This window comes from Protopterus annectens, chromosome 1.part0 (assembly GCF_019279795.1).
Source record: "Protopterus annectens isolate FY-2018-M chromosome 1.part0, PAN1.0, whole genome shotgun sequence".
NCBI lineage: Eukaryota > Metazoa > Chordata > Ceratodontiformes > Protopteridae > Protopterus > Protopterus annectens.
The window spans coordinates 68913165-68937155 of NC_056725.1; the positions used below are offsets into that span (position 1 = coordinate 68913165).

The 23991-nt window shown below is 42.1% G+C and overlaps 1 protein-coding gene across 1 annotated transcript in view; it reads left to right on the forward strand.

Moving 5' to 3' along the window:
• The first annotated feature begins 3440 nt into the window (after positions 1 to 3440).
• LOC122811990 (thymus-specific serine protease-like) overlaps positions 3441 to 23991 on the forward strand; it is a 276765-nt gene continuing 256214 nt past the window's right edge. Inside the window, exon 1 of the mRNA XM_044084235.1 lies at positions 3441 to 3714. Within this exon, the coding sequence (XP_043940170.1) occupies positions 3645 to 3714 (70 nt within the window). The 5' untranslated portion in view covers positions 3441 to 3644. The remainder of the gene's footprint in view (positions 3715 to 23991) is intronic.

Genomic DNA, 23991 nt, shown 5'->3' on the forward strand with positions numbered 1-23991 from the left:
GAAGTTGATAGGTATGCCACAGAACCAGACAGGCATTTCCATGGCAACCACCAACTTGGGCAGCTGGAAAAGATGATTTATTACTCAGTTTGTCTTTTTTCAGCTTCCTGAGCTTGTGGTTATCTCAGAACCAACAATTCAAATGTTTCCATGTAATTGCTATTCTGAGATCAGTTTCAGGGCACATTGGACAGCTGTTGAATGAGGTGGAGCTCTCACCTCCCTAACCTGTGGTTTCACCATCCATGGCTCAAGATCTCAAAGAATATAGAATTGGATATAAGTGGATGGACTAAGAAATACCAGGTGATATATCTGAGGAGTGACACATTGTTTTTGTGTCACAGAGATCACAGTCCCTTGTCTAGTTACCAATTCAGGGCAGTTCTGCAAAATGCCATAGGAAGGCTGGGACAATAGCAAATTTAACAGCTCATTCCTTCAGAATTAGGGCTGCTTCACATGCCTATGCAAAGGGTGCATTGGAAGTTGAGTTAATGCTCTTTAGGTTGGTAGAGATCACAAGCATACAGAAGATATGTCAAATCATGATGACTAATCAACATTCTCTTTTGCAGGTGTCATAAAACAGCCAGCAGAAGTATGGATTCTGGGTCATTCTTCCATGTACCACATAGCCAGAGAAATGGGTGAAATAGGGAGAAACCTGGGGTTCGAAGAAGAAGATGAAATGCAGGTTTGCTGGCTGGGATGGAAAGTAACACAGTGGAGACGTCTCACTTGCAGCTTTGATAGTGTATTTTTGAGTCATTACTTGAGCCAAGTGTAATTGTATTGCATATGGAAAGGGGGATGATGTTACAAGTAGCCCATTGCTGTACCTCAAATATAAATATTGTCAATGGTTCAGGCAGATCAGACAAAAATAGCTGAGCATAATGCTTATGTGGTCAGATATAATTCAAACAGCAGTCTGGTGAAGAAGAATTAATGCTAAAACAGTAGAAAGGATTAGGAAGTTGCCCAACAGATTCATTAGGTAGTGCACCACACTAATATTAATTTCAGTTCACTAGAACTTTATAGAAGTGATGAAGTTCACTTGTCACATTTAGGAACAAAGTTATTTACAGAAAACCTTAAAAAAGAATCGGAAAGTTAGCAGATGTGCTTGGGGAAAGATGGCATGTGAGACAAGTCATCTTCCTATGGTGGAAGGGCAGACTTGGAAAGCTAAATTGGAAAGAAGTCTGTCAGTGGTGCAGGTACGGACAGCTGGCTGTTCTCTGGGTGGACCACTCCATGGTGTAGCGGTCAGGCTGGGAAACACAGCCTGGGTTTTGCAAGTGGTAAATCCCCTTAAACCACTTGTATCTGACTGAATGGTGACACTGGACTGTAGCTGTTTGGTTGCAGATCCCTTGAGTCATTAGTGTTGGTTGAGCATTTACAGCAGTGGTGCACAACGTCCGGCCCTGGGGCTAAATCGGGCCCTCGACGCAACACCATCCGGCTCCCAGAGTGTAACCAAAAATTGTTAAAAAAAGTGAAAAAAATGCTATGCCTTACTCCAGTCACGCAAACTTTACAGCACGTGCTAACTTACTTAATTGACTGCAGTTGCGCACACCTCTAATTTTAGCTGCGGAAGTAACTATTTTTTGTTGTTTATAACTTGTAGTCTGTAAATAGTAGTAACTTTCTGCAAGAGTTTGTAATATGTCATGGCTGCAAGCCAGAATAAAGTTAAACGCAAAGTTGATGTAGAAAACAGGCAATTTCATGACTGCTGTCGTAAGTAAAAATGACAGTCACCTGTACCTATTGTTAACTCGTAATGACTTACTATAGCAATAACCCACGCCTGGGTGTGGGTAATGCTGGATTTACCCACGGTTGGCTTTGTTTGGTCCCGAGGGACCAAACAAAGCCAACCGTGGGTAAATACAGCATTACCCACACCCAGAAGTGGGTTATTGCTATTATACCATGACATTATTTAAGAAAAGAAACTATTACTTTTCTTAAATAATGGCATAGTATAATGCCTGTTTACTGCCCTTCCGCAGATGTCTGGCATCCGCGGCAGTTCTGATGTACTGCGTGCCTGCGCAGTACATCAGAGCTGTGGGCAACGGAGAAAGCAAGATCTCCGTTGCTTTTTATTTTCGCTATGTTAAATGGGTTTAACATAGCGAGACAGTATAAAATAAGCAACGGAGATGTCCGTTGCTTATTTTAAACTGTCTCGCTATGTTAAACCCATTTAACATAGCGAAACAGTAAAAAAAGCAACGGAGATCTTGCTTTCTCCATTGCTTTTTTTTTAAAACCTGTCTCGCTATGTTAAACCCATTTAACATAGCGAGACAGTGTTTTAAAAGTAGAGTTATACTAATGGAAAAAAGTCCGGGCGACCGGACCTTTTTCCATTAGTATAACTCGATTTACAATGTGCACGCTGGCCAATCAGCGTGCACGTTTTGGGGGGGTCATGGTATAATATGATTTGAGGTGGCCCGTAGATGCATTAAGAATTTGTGTAGTGGCCCTCCCCACAAAAAGGTTGTGCACCACTGATTTACAGGAACAGAGGTGATATTTTAGGGCCAGATTGATTTGAGTCCTTCCAAGTTTTGCCCTTTATGTACATCTGAATATCCTTGATTGCCTTTAATTTGGTCTGATTGGCACGATTTTTGATCCTGCACTGATTTGATACATAATTCAATCTGACTGGCATAATAAATACATGGCTGTGGCCATTTCTTCCAAACATGTGTGTGGTGTGATTTGTTAAATTATGTGAATGTTTGTTTTCAACCAAGGGCAATGAAGTCCTTAAAAATAGAGCAGGAGTTATGAAGGTTTTATGAGTAAATACCACACTTAACTGGTGTTAGAGACTAGAGTGGACCAAGTGGAGGTAATATTTGTGACGATCACACCAGAATATTTTGGACTCTAGTAGATTAGCTCACTGTTTGATCAAGGGACTTTGTTTTTATCAAATGCAAAAATTTCTGGACATATCCTATCCTAGTGGGTCAACATATAGTTAAGGAATTATTGCTTACAGGAATTTTCTTCTTCCCCGGAAACTAAGGTCATCTGGAAATGGAGGGGTTCTGCTTCAAATTTTGTATTTGTTTCATTTAAAAGGTGTGATTTCCTGACCAAAAAAAAATGAAACTTAAAGCAACTACTTAAATGTTCTTCAGAAAATGTGAGTTAACACATTTCCTCTTGTTGTACCAAGTGAACAGTGCCAAAACGTGTTTGTTTCTGGCCATACAGGGGAAAAAAACATTCTTGTTAACAGAGTATGCTTCCTAATGCCATTTCTCCCAATAGTTGAGTTCGTAACATAACGCACTGCATGCAAGCATAAAAGAGTCGCGAAGAAATCACATGAAATGTCACAAGTTTTAGCAATAACTGCTCACCACTACAGAAAAGAAAATGAAACCACTCGAGTTACAAATCTCAACCAACCAACAGACGGATAGGCGTGGTATTAAGTCATATGATATATGAGGAACTACACGGTTCTATCTTAGATAAAGTTACGAAGCTGCTTGGGCTATATCAACTTTTTTGTTTTCTTCTGCTATCGTTATTTTTTAATTGAACTTGTGGTATAAAATACCAGATTTTATCGTCTGTTGATAGTTTATGAAACAATGAAAAGCTATTTCTGCAGTACTCTGCTGTTTTTTTCTTTTCTGGTGTTGTGGGAATTTGGAATTGGGGGTAAGTGTACATTGCTCCTTGGAAGATTGTCAGTAAGTAATTGAAACTCTGAATCAACAACAGAGAAGTTTATGTTAATATAATGAGTGGATTTATCTTGTTACTTTCATGTAAGTTTAGACTGCATTCTCTTAAATGAATGTGATGTGTATGATTGTCTCTTATGTCGTGTTTATTCTGTTTCCGATTTGGAAAATGGATTTCAAAATTATGTTCGTTGCTTACATTGTAGCTTTGGTTTATAACTGTTGACTTTCCTTTGCTTATCTTGATTGCTTCTTTTCATCACCCATAATGGAGACCACTTTGTTTCAAAATGTGGAAAAATTAGGCAACAAGTGAAACGCTTATTGCTTACTTCAGCAAGGAAACTCCCCAGCATGGTTGAAATATTTTTCCTAATCCTTGTAAAAAGTTCTGGTGACGAATGCCGTTCAGCATTATTTACCAAAAGAAATATGTTTAAAAACAGTTTCACCTTGCGTACATGACAGACAAAACAATTTTAGGGTGGAGCAAGATCAGTATAGAATCTTTGAGATAACCGTGGAGAAGTGTGACGAGAAGAACTCGGAACATTTTTGTGTTTAAAGTTGACATTTTAGAATAACATTATTTTGAGATGTATCTATATAAAATGTTTACTTTTTAATGATAGCTTTTTGATACTATCAGAATTTAGAGTGATAATAAATTATTGTGTATGTGCACATAGCATGCACTTGTAGTAACTGAATGTATGGTGCACCCGTAGCCGCCTAAGGTACCACTCTAGCAGGGGTGCTTTTCCAGTAACTTGGATGATGTACGTATGCCAGAATGGGGGCACCAAGTGGTGTGGGGGCCGCTGTGGAGTACTTTAGGGCGCCAGTTGACCAAAGGACGGTTCTGTTTAAAATATGTTGAATGACTACAGGAAAAACTGAAGATTAAGATAAACCGTGAGGAAAAAGGGAAGAAAAGTAGTCCTAGATGTCAAATGTAGACCAGAATGGGGCCGTGTGTGTGCTGTGGAGCCCTTTTGCATAGGGCACCAGTTGACCAAAGTCTGGCCTTGGGTGTACCTAGCTTTCAACCTCCTCCAGAATCTGGGACAAGTCCAACACATAAATATGGACAATCATGAATGCATCTAAAACATATTAGTACTATTAATGTAAGAAGTTGATGGAATAAGGGAATGTGAATTAATGTGGTTTTCTGAAGCAGACTTGTCTTTAATTTTTAATAAGTATAACCCCCTTTTCTCCCCAAATCACCAGTTGTTGGAGGGACAGAGCAAAATCTTGAGTAAAAAATCAGGAACTTCCCTGAAAATTAGGGACAGCAGATAGGTGGTGTGTCGTGTATATATAAATATACATATATTTATTTTACTTATTTATTGGCATTTGATAAAGTCCACAGTAAGCCCACTTTCTGTGGAGGCCCAGGGAGAAAAACTCCATGTTATAAACAACACTTACAAAAGTTTCCTAAACTTTGACAAAGTTAAACGTAGTCCAAGTACATACAATAAAAATCATGCCGAATGGTTGTGTTTTACAGATTATGCACCAAAGTATACATATAACAAGGCACTGCTGTGTATAAACAAATGTGCATACGTAACGCATAGGGAAGAAGGCATAAGTGGAGGAATTCTTTAAATGTATAGTAGCATAGGAAATAGGGAAACATTGCTATTCTGCTTAAAGCATTACGTTTCTGTATGATGCCTGTATAGGGAATGTTTTTAAGGTCTTGGCCATGTCAAAGATATGCCATGTGTGCCTACCTGTATGGCCACCATCTAGCTGTGTTCTTAGCGTCTGTCTTGATGTCTGCCTCTTGTGCTAATTTGGACATATAATTTCTTCCCTCTCCTCTTTCATTGACTGTTATTGAGCACACAAGTTTCAATTTGTTATTCCCTGTAGGTGACTTAAAACCTTCTACCCTCCCATTGTATTCCATAGAATCTGAGTACTGTGAGTGGCTACCTAACCAACCCGTGTTTCCTTTTTGTACTTACTGGCTTTTTGACCTCACTGCCCTTACTACAGATTGTCCAGGTCTCATCTGCTCATAGCGAGCGCTAAAAGTTCTTAACTGGAAGTCCCTTTCCTCTGACTGCTAAAGCTTGAAATACCCTTTATTTCATATCTTCCTACCTGCTTAGTGCACAGTCCAGTACTTAGAAAAATTAACCCTTTTTCTCCATCTGATTTTTAAAATTTGCAACATCTGGGACACTGCTACAATTCACTGGAGAGCCTTCTGGGACACTGCTACAATTCATTGGAGAGCCTTCTGTGTATTTGGTATGTTATACCATAATTACATGCGTACACTACTAGCTTTACTAGTGAAAAAAAAATAAAGCACTGGAAAGGTTGGAAGATCATCCTGCTAATGTACTAACTGCCTTATGCTCTCAGAAAATGAGCTTAATTTTGTCTGAGACCTGTAGTTCATCTGGAGTATTACCTCCGATTGCTTGTGGAGTTTTGCAGGACTTTACATTTCAGAGTGAGGCTTGCTGGTGTCTCACAGCAGTTCATTAGGAAGAGCTCAGCTTTTTTGCTGAAAAATTCGCAACAAAGCTGACCGTAATGGAGAGGGGGTACAAAGACCACAAGTCAGGGACAGGTTAATAGAGTAATGGGTTTTGCATTAACATGCATTTTTTGAACATTACTTTTGTTCTTAATTAAGATGGTGCATTTTTTAGGGGTGGCAAATCTATCCCAGCCCTCAACAGCAAGCATTTGAAAAGTTAAAAGAGGTAGGTCACAACTTTCCTGTATTTGATGTTTTTCTGCAGTGGGGCTGCCTAGGTCTCTCTCTCGTTTGTATGTACATATGTGTGTGTATATATCTATACATACAGACACACACTGCACTGTGGAGTCTGGAAAGGAGAAGGCGAGTTAAATTTTTCTTCCTTTACCATGTCCTCTCAAGAGTTCCTTTTAACTACCTCAGTGTATATGTTTAGAGACTGGTAATGCACTCACACAACTTTCTGCAAAAAAAAAAAAAAAGTTGCAATCTTAGGAGTTTCTGTTTAAGTTTAGTTGAGTACTGAGCTAGTTGCTCTTGGGTTATTTTAAGCCTAGCCAGTTTACCTTTTTGTGCTCGAATGGACTCTGTGCCTATTTTCTGCCTTGATGGCCCTAAAGCCTCCTCTGGGGGGGATTCAGTACATGCTCCTCCTTGGTTCTCTACCCCTTCTAAATGGCTTAGGGAACCATATCCCTCAGATGAAGATTGTGTCCTATTCATCACAGATGCCTTCGCCTTTGGCTTATGGTTCTGATGATGAGGAGTCTGTTAACCCTGAGTCTCTTATTAAGAAATTGTCTTTTGTAAATACAGTTGCTAGGATGATGGAATTCTTTAAGTGGGATTCTTCTCTATTCAGAGGAGATTTATTATGAGTTGCTTCAGCTGGATACTCTTAAATCTGCAGTTCTTCTGTGTTGGTTGCCTTATTAGACACTTCATTGCTGCTTCCAAGTCTTGATTCTCCGCCTCCTGCTCCTAAGAAACCTGATGGGTTTTATAAAGCTCATGAGGACTGTCACATTTTTATTTAAATGTTCTTCTGCTGTTCCTGCTGTGGTGTCAGTCTCTTCTGACAAATCTAAGCATTTGCCATCTTCCAAACTTTTGCATTCTGATAAAGGTGGTAGGGCAATGGAGAGGATTGGTAAAGTTTACACTGCTTCTAATTTGGCCTTTCACGGCTGTTAATTACTAGACCTACTTGACCAGGTATGCTCTGGCCTTGATTGCTCAGGCTTGGCAGGGTATTTCTGAGCTCCCTGATTCTGAGGGCAAATCCTCTGCCTTGTCTTCAGGTTCTGCTTCTCAAGTGGCAATAGTTTTGAGTTATGTATGCCTCTCTTCCAGACTGGTGGTCCTTCTTTCTTCATTCTTGGCTTCATTTGCAGTCTTCTGCTGGAGGAATTTAGTCAAATGGTTGGATGCTCCTTTACATAATAAACATCTTTTTGGGACTGCTGCTGACATGATTAAATCTCTTCAAGAAAAAAAGCAAAGCAGGACCAGGACCCTCCAAACTATTTTTGGTCTCTGTATGTTTGCTCCAGAGGAATTATCTCTTTCTTTAGTCTTTCTACACAGGCAACCCTGTGTGTTCAAGGGTAGGAAAAAGGTGGGTGGGCTCCTGTAAGGCTTCTCTTCTCCCCACCCCCTTTAGACTAGGGTTTGTTTGTCATCCAACTGAATCTCTTGTCAGTCTCCTCTGTTTTATCACCCATCAGGGTTACTTTGTGGTATGGAAATCTTTCCCTCCTTTTTCAGGGATTCCTCAACTGCCTCTAGAGCAACATGCACACTCATGCAGGTTCTAGTGTCCTTGGTGAACCAAGGAATAATTCGCCCTATCCCCCACCTTCCCAAGTTTGTCATTGAGAGCCTTCTTTCAGTCTCTTCTTTCTCTGACTGCCATACCAGCCCGAGTTTCTTTGGGCCCTGGGATTCATGGCTGCTTCTATTCTAGTGCTTCCTTTTGCCAGACTGCATACGTGGAAACTTCAATGGTACCTCAAGTCAGTTTTGCTGCAGCATTGTCACCCTGTGGATGTCTGTGTACCTCTCCTTCCCTGTCTACTAAAGTTGTTGTTTAGTTGTCAAAGAATTTGAGTGGTGGATTCAAGAGTTTGCTCTCAACCCTGGCCTGTCTTTTCAGCTTCCAGTCCCTTCTCAAGAACTGTTCACCAATGCATCAGACGTGGGATGGGGGATTCTTTTGATCACCTGAAAGTTCAAGGTCTCTGGCCTCCTCATCAGAAGTCTATCCAAACAATGAGAGCTCTGATTCTGGCCCTTCAGGCTTTTCACCCCATGTTCTCTCCAGGCCCCTTGAAGGTGCACACAGACAACATTACAGTGATGTCTTATGTCAAAAAGCAGGGAGGCACACAAAATCTTACCTCCTGTGTAGGATGGCTATTCAGGCTTGGGAAGTGGCTCTCCATCATCAGTTAATTCTTCATGCAGTATATATTTCAGAGCACAATCTAGTGGCAAACTCTCTGAGCATGTCCAAAACACAGGCTCATGAATGATGCTTCATAGAGATGCATTTCTGGACATTGTCCATTGGTGGGGTATTCCTCGGGTAGATCTTTTTGTCTGCCCTCTGAACAGGCAGCATCCTTTCTCCCACACCAGATGATATGGCATTCTGGAACAGAAGACTGATGCCTTTTCTTTTACTTGGAGGGGGGGGGGGGTTGTATCCTTTCTGTCTTCTTCCTCTGTTTCCAAGAGTCCTGAGCTGGACTGTCCAAATATCTTGCAGGTGACTCCCTTTTAGCCAAGACAACACTGGTTCCCCCTCTTAATGCTTCTGGCCAGGGGAAATCGCCACAAGTTACCTCACCAGTTGGATCTACTCACATAGGACAAGGGGTCTGTCATCCATCCTCGCTTGTCCATTCTGCAGCTGACACTGTGGGTGATAGATTTTGATCCCTTTCAGGTACCTCTTTTTTTCTGAGGACAAGCTCAAGATTTTACATCAGGAAAAGAAACTGTCAACCAGAAAATCTTTTGTTCAAATTGAAAATATTTTGTGTCTGATGCCATGCTCATAACCAGGGCACTTTTATAAGTGGGGTCCCTCTGATTCTCTCTCATTTGTGAGTTGCTCCACTGTAGCCTGGCCTATTCTTCTGTGAAGGCATATTTCAGCCATTTCTGCACGTCTGCCCTTGAATCTTCCTTTGGCTTCCTTGTTTTGAGGTCAAACAACTTCTTAAAGGCATCCTGCATATTATGCCTCCAAGGAAACCTATTCCTCTTCCTTGGGACCTTAAATTTGTCTTAGAAAAATTGGCTCTGGCTCCTTTTGGGTTTGCAGATTCTGCTTTTTTATTGTACCTGAAAGACTTTTTTTAAGGACAGGGTTCCTTTCGCATTAATCTTTTTTTGCCCATAGTAGTAAGTGAGTTTTCCTTTAATCAGTCAGTATGACTCCTTTCCTTTTTCCCTTCTTGTCAGTGTGCTTTGAGAAGGTCCTGCATACCTTGGATTTGCACAGACAGCTCCAGTGCTATTTGGACAAAACTAGGACTATTCATAAGTCTAATCAGCTTTCCTTTCATCCCAGGTCTTTGGGTTTGGCTGTTTCTAAGCAACAATCTCCTCCTAGATATCTTAAGGCCATTTCCTTTTGTTATCATTTTTGTGGAAATCCTCATGTCTACTTCTGTTAGCACTTGATTCCACTAGGGCTGTTGCCTCTTCTGGTGCCTTCTTCAAGGAGTTGGATACCAATTTCATCCCTGAAGCTGCTGCTTTGTCTTCACTGCGTACATTTACTAAGCTTTATAAGTTAGATATGGTTTCTAGAGCCATAGCAGGTTTTTGCTGAAACCATTTTATGTGGGTTTAAGGGCTCTTCTCAGCCTTTCACATCCCATTCTATTTCTTGGGCTTTTTTACATCCCTTCTATTTTTTTGATACTGCAACAGTGATATAGTAGGACATGGTGTAAGATTCTACACAACTGTACTAACAGTAGATGTCCTTCTCTGTTGCAGTATTCTCTACCTCCCTCCAATCCCCTAAGCCCCTCTTGTTTGTTCGTGTTTTCTTAGATTCCCTTCTGGCTGAGGGTTTTCCCTCTCCTCTGCATTTTTTTCTTCTGGATGTGTTTGGACTCCTTTTGTCCTGTGGAGACTGTTCTCTTCTGGACCAATTCATTTCTGGTTAGTTGTGTCCATACATCCCTCTTATGCTCGTTCTGTGTGGGGGAGCATGTGTGTGACATGTAATGCATACAAGATCATTAGGCTTCTATGTACCACCTGAGCATCTAGTTGCCTTGAGTGGGAGATCCTTCTGTTTAGGATACTGCAAAAGTGAAGAAAAGGACATCCACTGCTATGGTAAGATTTTACACAACTGTACTTTCAGTTTGTCAACTGATTTATTAATTGAAGTCTGTATTTTTTTTTTTACTGATGGCATCTTCCATTAATTCCTCTTCCAAAGTATATGTCAGTATGGCTGCCTTGTATTGCAATGTTGGAGATTTTTACTTCACATTTTTTTGTGATATTCCTATACATTACAAACATACTTGGATGTGACAGCATGTTAGTACAAGAAACAGTTTTTATTCAGAATTTAATAAGAACTGAGAAGTATGCATCATGACAGCATACCTTGATGCAGCCTCTGTACGCTTCATGGACCGCTTCAGTATATCAAAACCCATGGTATGTATGGTTTTCAACATATGTCAGAGCCCATGGTATGTATGGTTTTCAACATATGTCAGAGTGAAGAAAGTTCTAACATTAAAGTTAGCTTTTCAAAATAAGTGGGCATATTGTTTCACATGTGCACCCCCTCCCCAAAGAGTGAGTTTGCTTTTAGAAAAGGATTACTCGCCTAGGTATGGCTATGGTTACAGAACATGTAACCTTTTGATCTCTGGTGTCTGGAGATGAATGTGTAGTCTGCTGACCCTTTGAACCTTTTCAAGTGTTTTGTCCATCTGAGTAGTAGGATCCTTACTCTTTTTATATATGCTTTGTTGAATTAAGAATAACTGCTTCCCTTTGTGCCCCTTGTTTAGTGTGTACTTTGAAGAGGAAAATACCATTACAGTTGTCCTCGGAGAGGATACTGCAGCAGATTTTTGCAAGATAAGTGCAGCATTCCAAGCTGATTTGGTGGGCTGTTTTTAAAACTGCATCTAAATAAAACATGCACCCTATTCTGATAGGACTTGTTGAAAGAATGCTAATCTTCTCTAATTCAGACCCTTGTAACACTAACCACAGTGATTCCACTGAATGACTGTGGGTTTTCCCACCTTCCACTCCACCCACTTCCAATGAATCAAATCCAAATAAAGTCCTGCAAGTAACTCTTGTAGGGAGCAGACAACCTGCACCCATGCTTTAAATACCTTTTCAGAGAACATTTGACTCGCCACTCATCTGCAGCATCTCTATAGGTTAACTTTCCATCCTTCTGAAAGGGAGCTCTTGCATCTTCATAACTTTTAAAAAATGTCTACTTTGACTCGAAGCTCTTTTCCTCCTACACTAGAAAAAACATTTGAAAAGCTGACTTTTGTACCATGTTCACATTACCTCAGAACATGTCATTGTATCATGTTTCAGCATGAATCATCATTTGGCAATGAATACTGCCATTTGGACTGTTGCGGATCATATGCTGCCAAACGGCTCACCTAATGTGGGTAATTGAGACTGTACTGGAGACAAGTTTATACATTTTAACAAAACCACTCACTTCAGTTTTCCATAATCTGCTGAGTGTCATACAGTGCTAAGCAACTGAAGCCCCATTGCCGCTACTGCAGGCCAGTTTTAACATCTGCTTTTCTGACCAACTAATCCTAGTTGAACTGTTTCATTTTTCATAATCCCTACTACTTAAGGAGCTATGTTGCCCCTCTTATTTTCTCATTGTTAATAAACTTTTCTGTTCTTTTTTTTTTTCTTTGTTTATTTTATGCAAAATTTGAGATACTGATTAACTATTTTGCTCTAAAGTGTTTTTTTACAGGTCTAAGCGGTATCCTAGTTATAAACACTGGAACAAGACCTCTCCAGACTAATTTCACGGGTATAAAACAGCCACTTATTGCCTCTAGAGCTATAGCTGTGTTTTTTGGAATGTCACATAAACTAAAACTGTACCATCCTACTGCCACATGAGAGTGAAAGACCACCCAAACCCTATTTTGTTTTACCTGCCTACTCCATGAAACAAAAGCCACTGAATCCTTAGGCATACCCAGTAGACACATGCCTGCTCTCCCTGGCAGCAAGTGATTATTGCCACTTAAAAGCCACCTCAATCAACATGGCAACTATCCCCCCGGCCAAGATGTGGACAACTTTCAACCTTGCCTTAACTTGCAAACCTTCTCCTATCATAACTCTTCCCTTTTGCTCAAATTGTGGTTGCCACATCTACACCCTCCACCAGCATTAAGAACAATCTCTGTAACCATAACATCCTTCTGTGTAACTGCATCACCACTACACTCACCTGCCCACAGTTAGCTCTGACATCCAGCTACTTAAACCCAAGTTATTAAATCCCTTCCCACTTGCCAACACAGTTGGAGCTGGTGCACAAGTGATATGTAATTTCCACTCAAAAACTTTGAATTTGAACCCAAAGTTCTTTAGCAGCTGATAATTTTAACAAGCCCCATTCCCACAGTATCCCCTACCCTAAATAAGTACATGTACACGATACAAGATATTTTTAGATTGGTTATTTACATGATGTTTACTTGAAAATGACTGCAAATATGGTTAAACTAGTCACCATATCCAGCCAAAGCAAATCAGCACACCATTGATTATATCCTCCAGCCAAAGCAAATCAGCACACCATTGATTATATCCTCGCCTACACATAACCTATTATATTGTCTATAATGCATCAAACACAGTAGTGAAACTGCTTTACATGTAAAAGCTTGATTAATTTAAAACGGTAAAACCACTTTAACATGTATATTGAAAAATGACCAAATAAGCATTAATGAATGTTCATAACTTTTTTTTATATATAAACTGTCTTCTAAAGTCCTCTGCACATAGTAAGATCCCATACTACTTTTAGTCCAATCGACCAAATCTTAAAGCTTTGCTCATCTAAAAAGGCCAGTATATTGGTTAATTAAGCAGGAAAACTGTGAGCACCCTCCTTAACTTGGATAATCCGCATTAATCACTTCAAATGCACATCTTTTCCATCTAGTCCGCTACTTCCTACTACCTTCAGAATAGCAGATCCCACTACCTTCAGAATAGCAGACCTTCTTGGCCCTGTTTTCCAGCACCATAACTTGGGATTTGCTCAACAATGATTTATTAACAAGATTGACATGATTCACTAACAAAACAGACCCCAAAGCAGAACAGTCTCTGAATGAAGCGATTGTGCAAAAAAGCATTCTCACTTTCTAAAACCCTATGTTTTAGTAACAAACTCCAGATAACCACAAAGTGAGTGTCTGTACTCCCTTCATATTTAGGCCTGCATTCCCTGCCTTCATATCTTTTCTTCTGTTCAAGCACAGCTGTTGACTTGAAAACTGCTTCTCTTCAGATGCCTTGTGATGCTGTTCATCTCCCAAATTGTCCAGCTTCACCTGATTACTACAGTCTCCATTCATTTGTCATCTGCTCTTCAGTGGGAAGTTAACCCTGAATTGGGACCACCTGTGTAGAGCCAGTCATCTCCCAGCACACCAAAGGAACTCTCCATCTGTTCTTTTCCACCAATAGTGGGATGACCAGGAGTTGGGCCATCTCAGTCCTGCAAATCTGAAATGACAAAACACCATTCTCCATCTTTTATTGCTTGCCCTTCCCTAGCATCTAATCTACATTTCCATTCTGTCTGTCTCCCAAGTACCCAGTCCTTTAGGAACTTTATTGATTTTAATCTCCTTTCCAGCATCTGGCAACAATAAATATGCCCTTCTGTACAAGTTAAACAACTTAACTTTACCATAGCTTCTATCTGCCATGTATGCTACATTGCCTCATCTTTGTGGACCCACTTCCTTAACAATACCAAGAAACAATCCTTAGCTGTCCACACTCTCTTTGGTGTGCCAGAATCAAACCTTGCCTTGTCAGCCAGACTCTTTCACCATTACTTGATTTTTACAGCAGTTGTGTACATCCACCCAACTTGATGTACCTACACATCCAGTCTGTCAGACATATCTCTTATAGCCACCCTTGAACAAAAAAATAAATACATAAATAAAATTTAAAAAAAAAACAATTTGTTTAGACCCCCTCATTATGGCTCACTATATCTGTACTTTATCTCATACTGTGACTTTTTTTTTTCCCAGATCCTCACAACACTGCCTTAATACCAACTTTTGTAGCCTGTTACAGAACACCATCTATGAACTTTAGTGGGTACAGATATAACTTATGCACACCCTATAACCAATTATTTTGGGTGGATTTAGCCATCAGTAAATTGGAGCAAGCACATATACCTCAAATCTAGGATATATCCCAAAATTCCTAATCTTCATAAACAAATATCCGTAGAGCAGATTAATCATGCTCACTGCTGTAGTAGCCTATCAATTTTATCCTGCCAAAGATGCAACACCTGGCCAGCTTCCCAAAGCTCTGACTTTTCCCACACAGTCACAATGGCTGCGTACAGCTTAATCCATTTTGGAGGGAAGTATAAAAGAAGGTACAGTGACTTAAGTCTTCAATATTTTCTTGTGATCTAGTGCAGATTCATATCTGAGACTTCTTTAGTGCAGCATTTGGCCAAGGTTTTGTCGGGCAAGTAAGACCCCTTTTGCAGATCCATTCCACGCATACATTTTATTTGAGTATATTAGTGATTTTACTGTTGTGTTTTTTGTAGAATACCAACCTAAGTGTTAGTAGACTTTCCCCAATTGCTGTTAACATTCTCTAGAGATTGCTTTATAGGATTCAGGTGTCACTTGGCATCATGTTTCAATGTGTTTTGTTTGTCTCCAGTGTTTGAGCTATTACTATGGCTCAACAGTCGATGGGTGATTCTGCAGGGGGTCACTGCCAGTTCCTCGGACCACTTTGCCTATTCCTTGAATCCGTCTGGTGTAGCTTTGCTGGCCATTATAGACAGGGGCGTCGGATGCATCCTATGTGACCAGTGCCCTGCTTGAGCATGGGAGAGCCATCCACTTTGGGTACAGCAGATAGTTCAATGGTGTCTGAGGAAAGAGACCTTTGGGATGATATGCTGTTTCCTAACCATTCATGTCTTGGGGATGTACCAAGAAAAAAATAATTATTTTATCAATAAAGAAATGGTTCTGGTTTGTAAAAATATTACTCTGGCCAGGAGTTTGTTGCAGTCTGTCAACTCTGGATGCTAGAGGCCTTCTATACTGCTGCTCCTCTTTCTAAAGAAGACTGATTTTCTGATGAATCTGATGTTGAGAGAGAGAGTGTCTACTCATCCTAGTATACTTTAGTCCAAAACTTTGATTTTGTGGATAGTGAGCCCAAAGTGAAACCAATGGAGACTCTCCTTTCCTGAGGCATATTTGCTTGGGAACAGATGTGTTGGGCAGATATTATGATTCACTTGAATGTCTCTATTTCTGCACCCATTTCTCCTGTTTTGCTTGCTTTGAAAGATTCATTGAAATTGCCTGTAATGCTCCTGGTTTCTCCCATCTGCTCCTTTAAAAAAAAAAGGCAGATAAGTTTCACATGCAAATAAGTTTCTGTTTTTCTCCTTTTTACAACTGATCCTGCTGCAATCACTCCTATGGCCCAAGTACCGAAAAAGTACCAGGAACTGGGTTGAAGCAAGGTGAGAAGGAGAGGAAGTGGTTGGACGGACAGGGAAAGAGACTTGCCTTCTGTCACATTAGCTAGACTATACATGGATGTTCATTTTAAATTTAACTATATAAGCTTGGAAGAATTTTCTTCCCTGATCCTGAAAGTAGTCTTCTGTGAATCAGATTGTCTAACTTTGTCTGTTTATAAACATGCTAAAACATGCTTTGAGTGTGTATCATTGTGCTGATACTGTTTCCTGGGCTTCTGCTTCAGCTAGACTTTTTGGACCTATTGCTGCTCAGCTACTCAAACCATGGGATGATGGCGGTAAAAGAATGCAGGAAGTTTCTAGGATTTGTCTGGACTGTAAGATGTCCTTACATTCACCACCGCAGTTTTCATTACAAATGGGGATTCCCTTCCGTCAAGCCCACAGTTCGGCCAGTTAAAGTCTACTGTTGCTTTAAGGTACGCCCAATGTCACCTACTCACTCCTTAAGGCATACCATCCTCAGAACTTTGCTGCCAGTCCAAACGCTGTTTTTAACAGTTCTGTTACCTCCATCTGTTTTTCTGTTTATTGGCTTTCTGGTTATTACTCCTGTTTGCTGAATTCCTCACTGTTGCAGATAAGTACCCATTTGGGTTTTTTGTTTATTTGTTTTGTGCTGTTGGAGGTTAGTCATCCAGGAAGGGTAAATGCCAGTGTGGGAGACAGATTCCTATAAAGACCGCCACAATAAGCGTTTTGTGTTTTTGCCTAGGTGCTGCTCACGACCATAAATTTTTGTTCAGTTTCAGGCATTTTTCCCTAAAACCCTTCATTGTAGGCTTTCCTCCTTATTGTATCCTTGAGAACAGACGTCTTAAGCTTCTTGCTAATGACAATATGGATGGAACTTCCTGCTTGAGGGTTAGCCATCAGGGAAGAAGGTGCATAAGGTAAGACTGGAATCTTCCACTGTCCAGCCTCTGCCGGGAGTTTGTCCTGAGGTTATTACAAACCCGGAGGCTCGCCCAGTTGTTTTGTCAGATTCCTCTATTGTGTCTGGATTGGAGGCCGGTGAGGATCTGGTGGGCAACATGTCTGATGAGGCTTTGCAGGTATCCATTTTGGACATTCAGGGAGAACCATGGTTGACTGTTTCCAAGGGGTCCAGAAGGGTTCTGCAGTCTCTCTTTAGGGAAGAGGTTCCTACTACAGCTGTGGAATGCCGTCCTGAGTTTGGGCCTTCTCAGGTTTCTCTGACAGATAACCCCTTAAAAAGAAACACAAACTAATAGTTTCTTCTTCTGCTAGGGATCCACAAAGTCAGTGGCAGGCCATTACTGGGGGGTTGTTTAGTGCTTCACTGTCATTATGGCCTCCTCAAGGGGTTTCAGTTCCTGCTCCTCCTTGGTCCTCTTCCTCCCCTAAAAGGCCCAGAGTATTGAATTTTTCTGAGGAAAAGGTGGGTTCTGATGATTCCCTTGCTTATTGCACACATATTCCTTCTCCTTTAGACTACGGGTCTGAGGAGAACTCTCATACTCTTAGATAATCCTTCTGAGGAAATTTACTTTGGGGACACAATCTCTAGGATGATGGAATTTTTTTAAGAGGGATTGTACCCAGGTTTTGTATATCCATAAGAGGTACTGCGAGTTACTGCAGATGGAATCTCCTAAACCTGCAGTCATTCCTCCCGTCTTGGCTGCTTTATTGGATGTTTTTTCAAGGCCTCCTAATGCCAGATTCTCTGCCCCTTGCTCACAAGAAGTTTGGGTTTTATAGGCTGCCTGAGGATTGTTCCTTTTTGTTAAATGCCCTGCTGCTGACACCTGTGGTTTGTAGCCCCTGATAAGCCATTTCAATTGCTTCCTTCGTCTTAAGTTACTGCCTTCTGACAAGGACAGCAGAACTAGGGATAGGCTGGATAAGAAGGTTTATACTTCAGCTACCCTAGTTTTTAGGGCTATTATTTTATCAGACCCATATATCTTGGTATGTCTTGGCTGCTCTTTCAGGCTTGTCACTTTTTCTGACCTTCCAGACTGAGTAAATCTTCTGTTCTTTCCTTGCATGGCACTTAGTTTGTCATTCTATCAAATGTAGTTATGATATAGCAGATGCCCCTTCTAGGGCTGTTTCAGTTCTGAGGAGGTATTCTTAGCTTAGGCTTTAACCTTTACCCAATGAAATTAAAGCTATTAAAGCTAAGTTAATGGATGCTCTTTTGGATAATTGGTGAAGCACCTGCTGGTTTATTTGTCCCTTCAGGACAAGGGGAAGACTTTGCAGGAGCTTAAGCATGTCTTTGTTTCTCCTGTGCCTAAATTCCAGCAAAACTACCCTTCTAAGCCAGCCTTTGTTCATAGGCAATCTTGCCCTCCTTCTAAAGGTAAAAAAGGTACTTAACGGACTCCTCCGGTTAAGGCCCCTCAGACTGCAGGGATTCTTACACCTTCCTTTCCTGACAAACCAGGTGCTGTCTGACTATCCAAATGTTCCCAGCCACATTCCTCGGTCTCTGCCTTTCTCTTCCTGTTTGGCTCCAAATCACACAGGATACTTGGGTTCTGTCAATCATTTGGCAGGGGTAATTCATGGTCTGGATTTTCCTCCCTCCTTTTATGAGTATTCCTCCACTTCCTCGGGAGCACCTTCCTTTTTTCCCCAGAGGTTCTTTGAGATCTCTTGTCTCCGTGTAGTATTCAAGAGGTGCCTGTGTCCAAAGGGGGAAAAGGGTTTTATTCAAGAATGTTTCTCGTGTCTGGACCTCAAGAATGCTTATCTCCATATTCCGATCCATTCTCTTTTTCAGGAGATTTTTGGGGCTCTGCTTCCTGGCACTTTCAGTTCTGTGCTTTACCCATTGGCCTTTCTACTGCCCCAAGGGTATTCCCCAAATGCCTTGCTTCAAGGGATCCAGATCATTCTTTATTTGAATGACCTGCTGATTCGGGCATCTTCTCCAGAGGTCCTTTTGCAAAATCTTCATTTTTACCATTTCTCTTCTTCAGAGCCTGGAGTTCACAATAAACTTCAAAAAGTCTTCCCTGACTACTCCTCAGGATCATGCCTTTCTGGATTGCAGGATTCATACAGTGCCAATGCTGGCATCCCTGCCTCGTCCAAAGGCATTGGCTTTTCTATTCTTTCCCTGGCCTCTATTTCAGCCAGGGAATTTGAGAGAGCTCTGAGGTTCATGGCTTCCACCATTCCGATGCTCCCTCTGGCCAAACTGCACGAGGAAGTTCCAGTGATTTCTGAAGTCAGTGTGGCTTCAGCATGCACATCCTCTAGTTTGAGAGAGCTCTGAGGTTCATGGCTTCCACCATTCCGATGCTCCCTCTGGCCAAACTGCACAAGGAAGTTCCAGTGATTTCTGAAGTCAGTGTGGCTTCAGCATGCACATCCTCTAGGCTTTCTGTTCTTCTCCCATGTCTCAAAGAATTTCTGTAGTGGATTCATCAGTTTTCTCTGAATCCACCTTCCTCTCAGGATCTGTTCACAGATGCTTCAGATGTGGGATGGGGAGCAATGTTTGGCTCCCTGAGGGTTCAGGGAGTGTGGTTGCCTCATCAGCAGAAGGAGCACATCACCATCAGAGATGAGAGCTGTTATGCTGGCTCCTCAGGCCTTTCATCCTCTCTCCTCTCTGGGGCCTCTCAAGGTATTCGCAGACAATACCCCAGTCATGTGGTATATCAACAAACAGGGGGGGGGGTACAAGATCTTGCCGTCTTTGCTGGCTAGCACTTCTGGTATGGGATCTGGCTATCCAATATGAAGTGACTGTTCAGGCAATTTATATTCCTTCAGATCAGAATGTTGTGATAGACAATCTGAGAAGGTCCTTCACTCAATCCCATGAATGGATACTTCACAGGGATGTGTTTCTGGACGTTGTTCACCAGTAGGGTACTGCTCAAGTAGATTTCTTTGCCTCCCCTCTGAACAGACAACTTCCTCTGTTTTGTGCTAGAGTCCCAGGTCCTCTGGTATGGAAGATGGATGCCCTCTCGTTTTCGTGGAAGGGATGTTTCTTTATGCATTTCTCTCATTCCCAGAGTCCTGTTCAAGGTTCAGCAGGATGCTCCCAAAATTTTGTTGGTGACTCCCTTTTGGCTGTGACTTCTGCATCTAGACAAGGGCAATCCATTACAAGTTACCTCACAGGATGGATCTCCTCACACAAGACAAGGGGTCTGTCATCCATCCCCACCTGTCCATGCTTCAACTGAGACACTGGAGTTTTGATCCCTCGTAGGCACATTTTTTCTGAGGACCTGCTGCAGGAGGCCAGGAAACCTACTACTAGGAAATCCTACTTGTCTAAATGGAAGAGGTTTTCTGTTTGGTGTCTTTCTCATAACTAGACCCACTTTCTGTGGATGTTCCTTAAGTTCTTTCTTATTTGTGTGAGTTGCTTAATGCTGGTTTTGCCTATTCTATTAAGGCCCACTTATCCGCTCCTTATGTTTGTCTGCCTTCAACTCTCCCGTTAGCCTCTAGATTTGAGGGTAAGCAATTTCTTAAGAGTCCTTAATATTAGACCTCTCAGGAAGCCTGATGTTCTTCATCTCACATTGCTGCAGTCATAACCTGTGGGTAGTCCGCTGTCCTCTGTTGGCCCGAATACCAAAGTGTTAGGCTGGCGTCGGTCATGGGCGCTCAGATCTGACGTAAGTACGCCGTGGTACTAAAGTGCATGACCGACGCCATATCCTCAGTCTTTCTTGCCGCATGGTCCGAAGCAGAAGCAGCGTTTGCAAGTGCCGTTTGGCGTCCTGAATTCTGAGTTTCAGACCGAAGACCAAGTTGGGCTAAGTACCCCGTTGGGGAATATTTTTGTCTTTTCTTGCCTCAGTTAAATCCGGATGTCAGAAAGTGAATAATTGTATTTCTTGTGGGAAACGGATACCTCATAGGGATTACCACTCTCTCTCTATTCCTTGCTTGGGGCCTGAGCACGACGTAGTCGGGTGTCGCTTTTGTGCTAGATTTAATAAGCGCACCATTAAACGCAGGTTAGATTGTGCTAGGCTTGTCTTCGGTAAGTGGTGTAACTACAATATGCCGTTGGATCCTCCGACGCCCGCTACCGCTAAGAAGCGTAAGGAGAAATCGTGATGAGTCGTCCATTACGGACGCCGGTTCTTTAGAAACTACGGTGGAATCTGTGGATCCAGCCGAGGTTTCAGCTGAGTCTCAGGGGGAGCCTTTAATTTTGCAGGATGTGGCCTCTCAGGAGTCGGGTCAGGTTGAGGGGGCCTCTCAGGTCTCTCTAGTCCCTTCTTTGCATAAGGTGGTTAGGCCTTCCACTTCTGTCTCTAAGGTACCTTCCAAGGTCAGGCCTGGTTTGTCTTCCTCTGGCGTCAGCCCTAGTTCTGCAGGTTCTGTACCTAAAAAGCATATGCTGAAAATGGCAGAGGATTCGATTTCCTTAATCAGGGGTTCTATGCCCCCTCCAGATAAGAGTCCTAGGGTGGAGCCAGAGGTGGAAGGATTGGAGCATTCCTCAGATTACTCGGAGTCTTCGGCTGAAGACATTCAGGATTTTCCTCCTTATTCCGATTCAGATGCAGAGGATTCTAGTCCTTTTGCTTCCCCTCCAGAGGATTTTTCTTTTTCTGAAACCCTGCATTCCATGAGGGAGCATTTTAAGTGGGAAGGTCAGGATTTCTCAGATTCTCGAAAGAGACTTGGGGAATTTTTGTTTTTACCACAGCATATAGGCCCTTGGCTATACCCCCTGTTTTGGATGTTGTTCAGGATGTTTTCTCTGAAGCTTCCCTTAATCCTGATTCTTTGCCTCCTGCCCCGGTCAAGCCAGACAGGTATTAGAGTGCCAGAGGCTCATAAATATTTGTATAAGAGCCCAAGAGCTGACCTGGAAACTATTAGCCAGGGACCTAAGGGTGCCAGGGCTTCTGTTGTAAAGAATCCAGTTCCTATGGATAAAGATTCTAGAGCTTTGGATAGGTGGGGTAAAAAAGTGTATACCTCTTCCACTCTAGCAATGAGGGCTTTGAATTGCCAGTTTCATATGCTGAAGTACCAGAATTTTCTCCTAAGTCAGTTAAAATCTAAGGTAGATGCTTTGGCAGAGGGCATAGAGTGTAAGGAATTGCAGGATTTAGTTCATGCCTCTGATCAGGTGGGTAAACATTCTTTGCAGTGTGGTTTTGATGCTCTTCAGGCTTCTTCCAGGATGGCTGCCACTGGATCAGTTATTCGTAGGCACGCCTGGCTTAAGGATCAGAACTTGTCAGAGCATGTTAAAGCTCGAATTTTGGATGCTCCCCTTCAATCTGAAGTTCTGTTTGGTTCTCCTGTGGAGTCAGTTTTGAAGAAAATGGAAGACAAAGCTAAGTCTATGCAGACAGTTAAGGATTTTTTACAGGTGCAGCCCCCTAAGTTTAGCAGAAATTGGCCTACTAAGGGATGGGCTTATCCTTATTCTGATTTACAGTCTAGGGGCAGATCTAGACGTGGTAGGGGCAGAGCTCAGGCTCAGGGTTCTTTCAGGCCTAGGACGTGGAGTTCCCCTGCACAATCTTCAGGTGAGGGCAGGGGTCAGCCTTTTCGTAAACAGACCCAATGACCTGTATCTCCAGCTGCCAGATCCCTCCTGTCTGGCAGCTCCTCTGGGAGGAAAGTTGGCACTTCAGGCAAAATTGGCTTTTAGTCACCCAGGACAAATGGGTGTTGGACATTATAGACCGAGGCTACAAGTTTTATTTTCACACCTTGCCTCCTTTCAAAGGCATGCCAGACGTTCCTCCTCAGCAAAAGTTGGAGGCTCACAAACAGATTTCTTTACTTTTAAAAATGGGGGCTATTCCAGGGGGTCCCTCCGTCAGAAGTGGGCCTAGGATTTTATTCTCACCTGTTTTTGGTACCAAAGAAAGGAAACACTTGGAGGCCAATTCTGGACTTGTCTATTCTCAACACATACCTGGACATTCCCAAATTCAAGATGTTAACTTTGCAACAGCTTCTGCCTCTGCTAGGCAAAGATCACTGGATGGTAACTCTGGATCTCAAAGAGGCTTATCTTCACATTCCTATCAGGCCCAGCTGCAGGAGGTTCCTGCATTTTCAGGCTGGCACTTTTCATTATCAGTTCTCTGCATTGCCCTTTGGCTTATCTACTGCGCCCAGGGTGTTCACAAAAGTCCTGGCTCCGGTGATAGCCTTCTTAGGACTAAGGGGAATACAAATTTATCCTTATTTGGATGATTGCCTGATTCTTGCTCAAGACAAAGTCAAGTTACTTCACCATCTTCAGTATGTTATGACAGTGTTAAGGTGCCTAGGGTATTCTGTGAACGAAACAAAGTCCAGTCTAGTACCCTCTCAGGACATGGGCTTTCTGGGTGTGAGACTGAACACAGCCTCTCAGATGGCGTTTTTGACCCCGGACAAACAAAGAAATCTTGCCCTTTACTTCCAGCAATTATCTCTATGGTCCAGGCTGACTGCAAGGACAGTCCTTCAGGCCTTGGGGTTCATGGCATCTTGTATTATGGTGCTTCCCAATGCCAAACTGCATATGAGGAAGCTACAATGGTATCTCAAAAGCGTATGGACTCAACACTGCCACGATTTGGACACTCATTCAGATAATACCTTGCATCCAAAGGGAATTCTTGTGGTGGGCTCAGGAATGTCACCTAAACAAGGGACTCTCTGTGACCCGACCAGAGGAGAGTCAGATCTTACGACAGATGCCTCAGACATGGCTTGGGGAGCACACTTCAATGGGAAATGGGTTCAAGACACGTGGCCTCCCAGACTACAACATTTGCATATCAACATGAAGGAGATGTTAGCAGTCCAATTTGCCCTGATGGCCTTCAAGGATCTACTTCAACCAGGACAGGTGTTGATTCAAACAGACAACACAACAGTCATGTGGTACATCAACAAGCAAGGGGGAACCCATT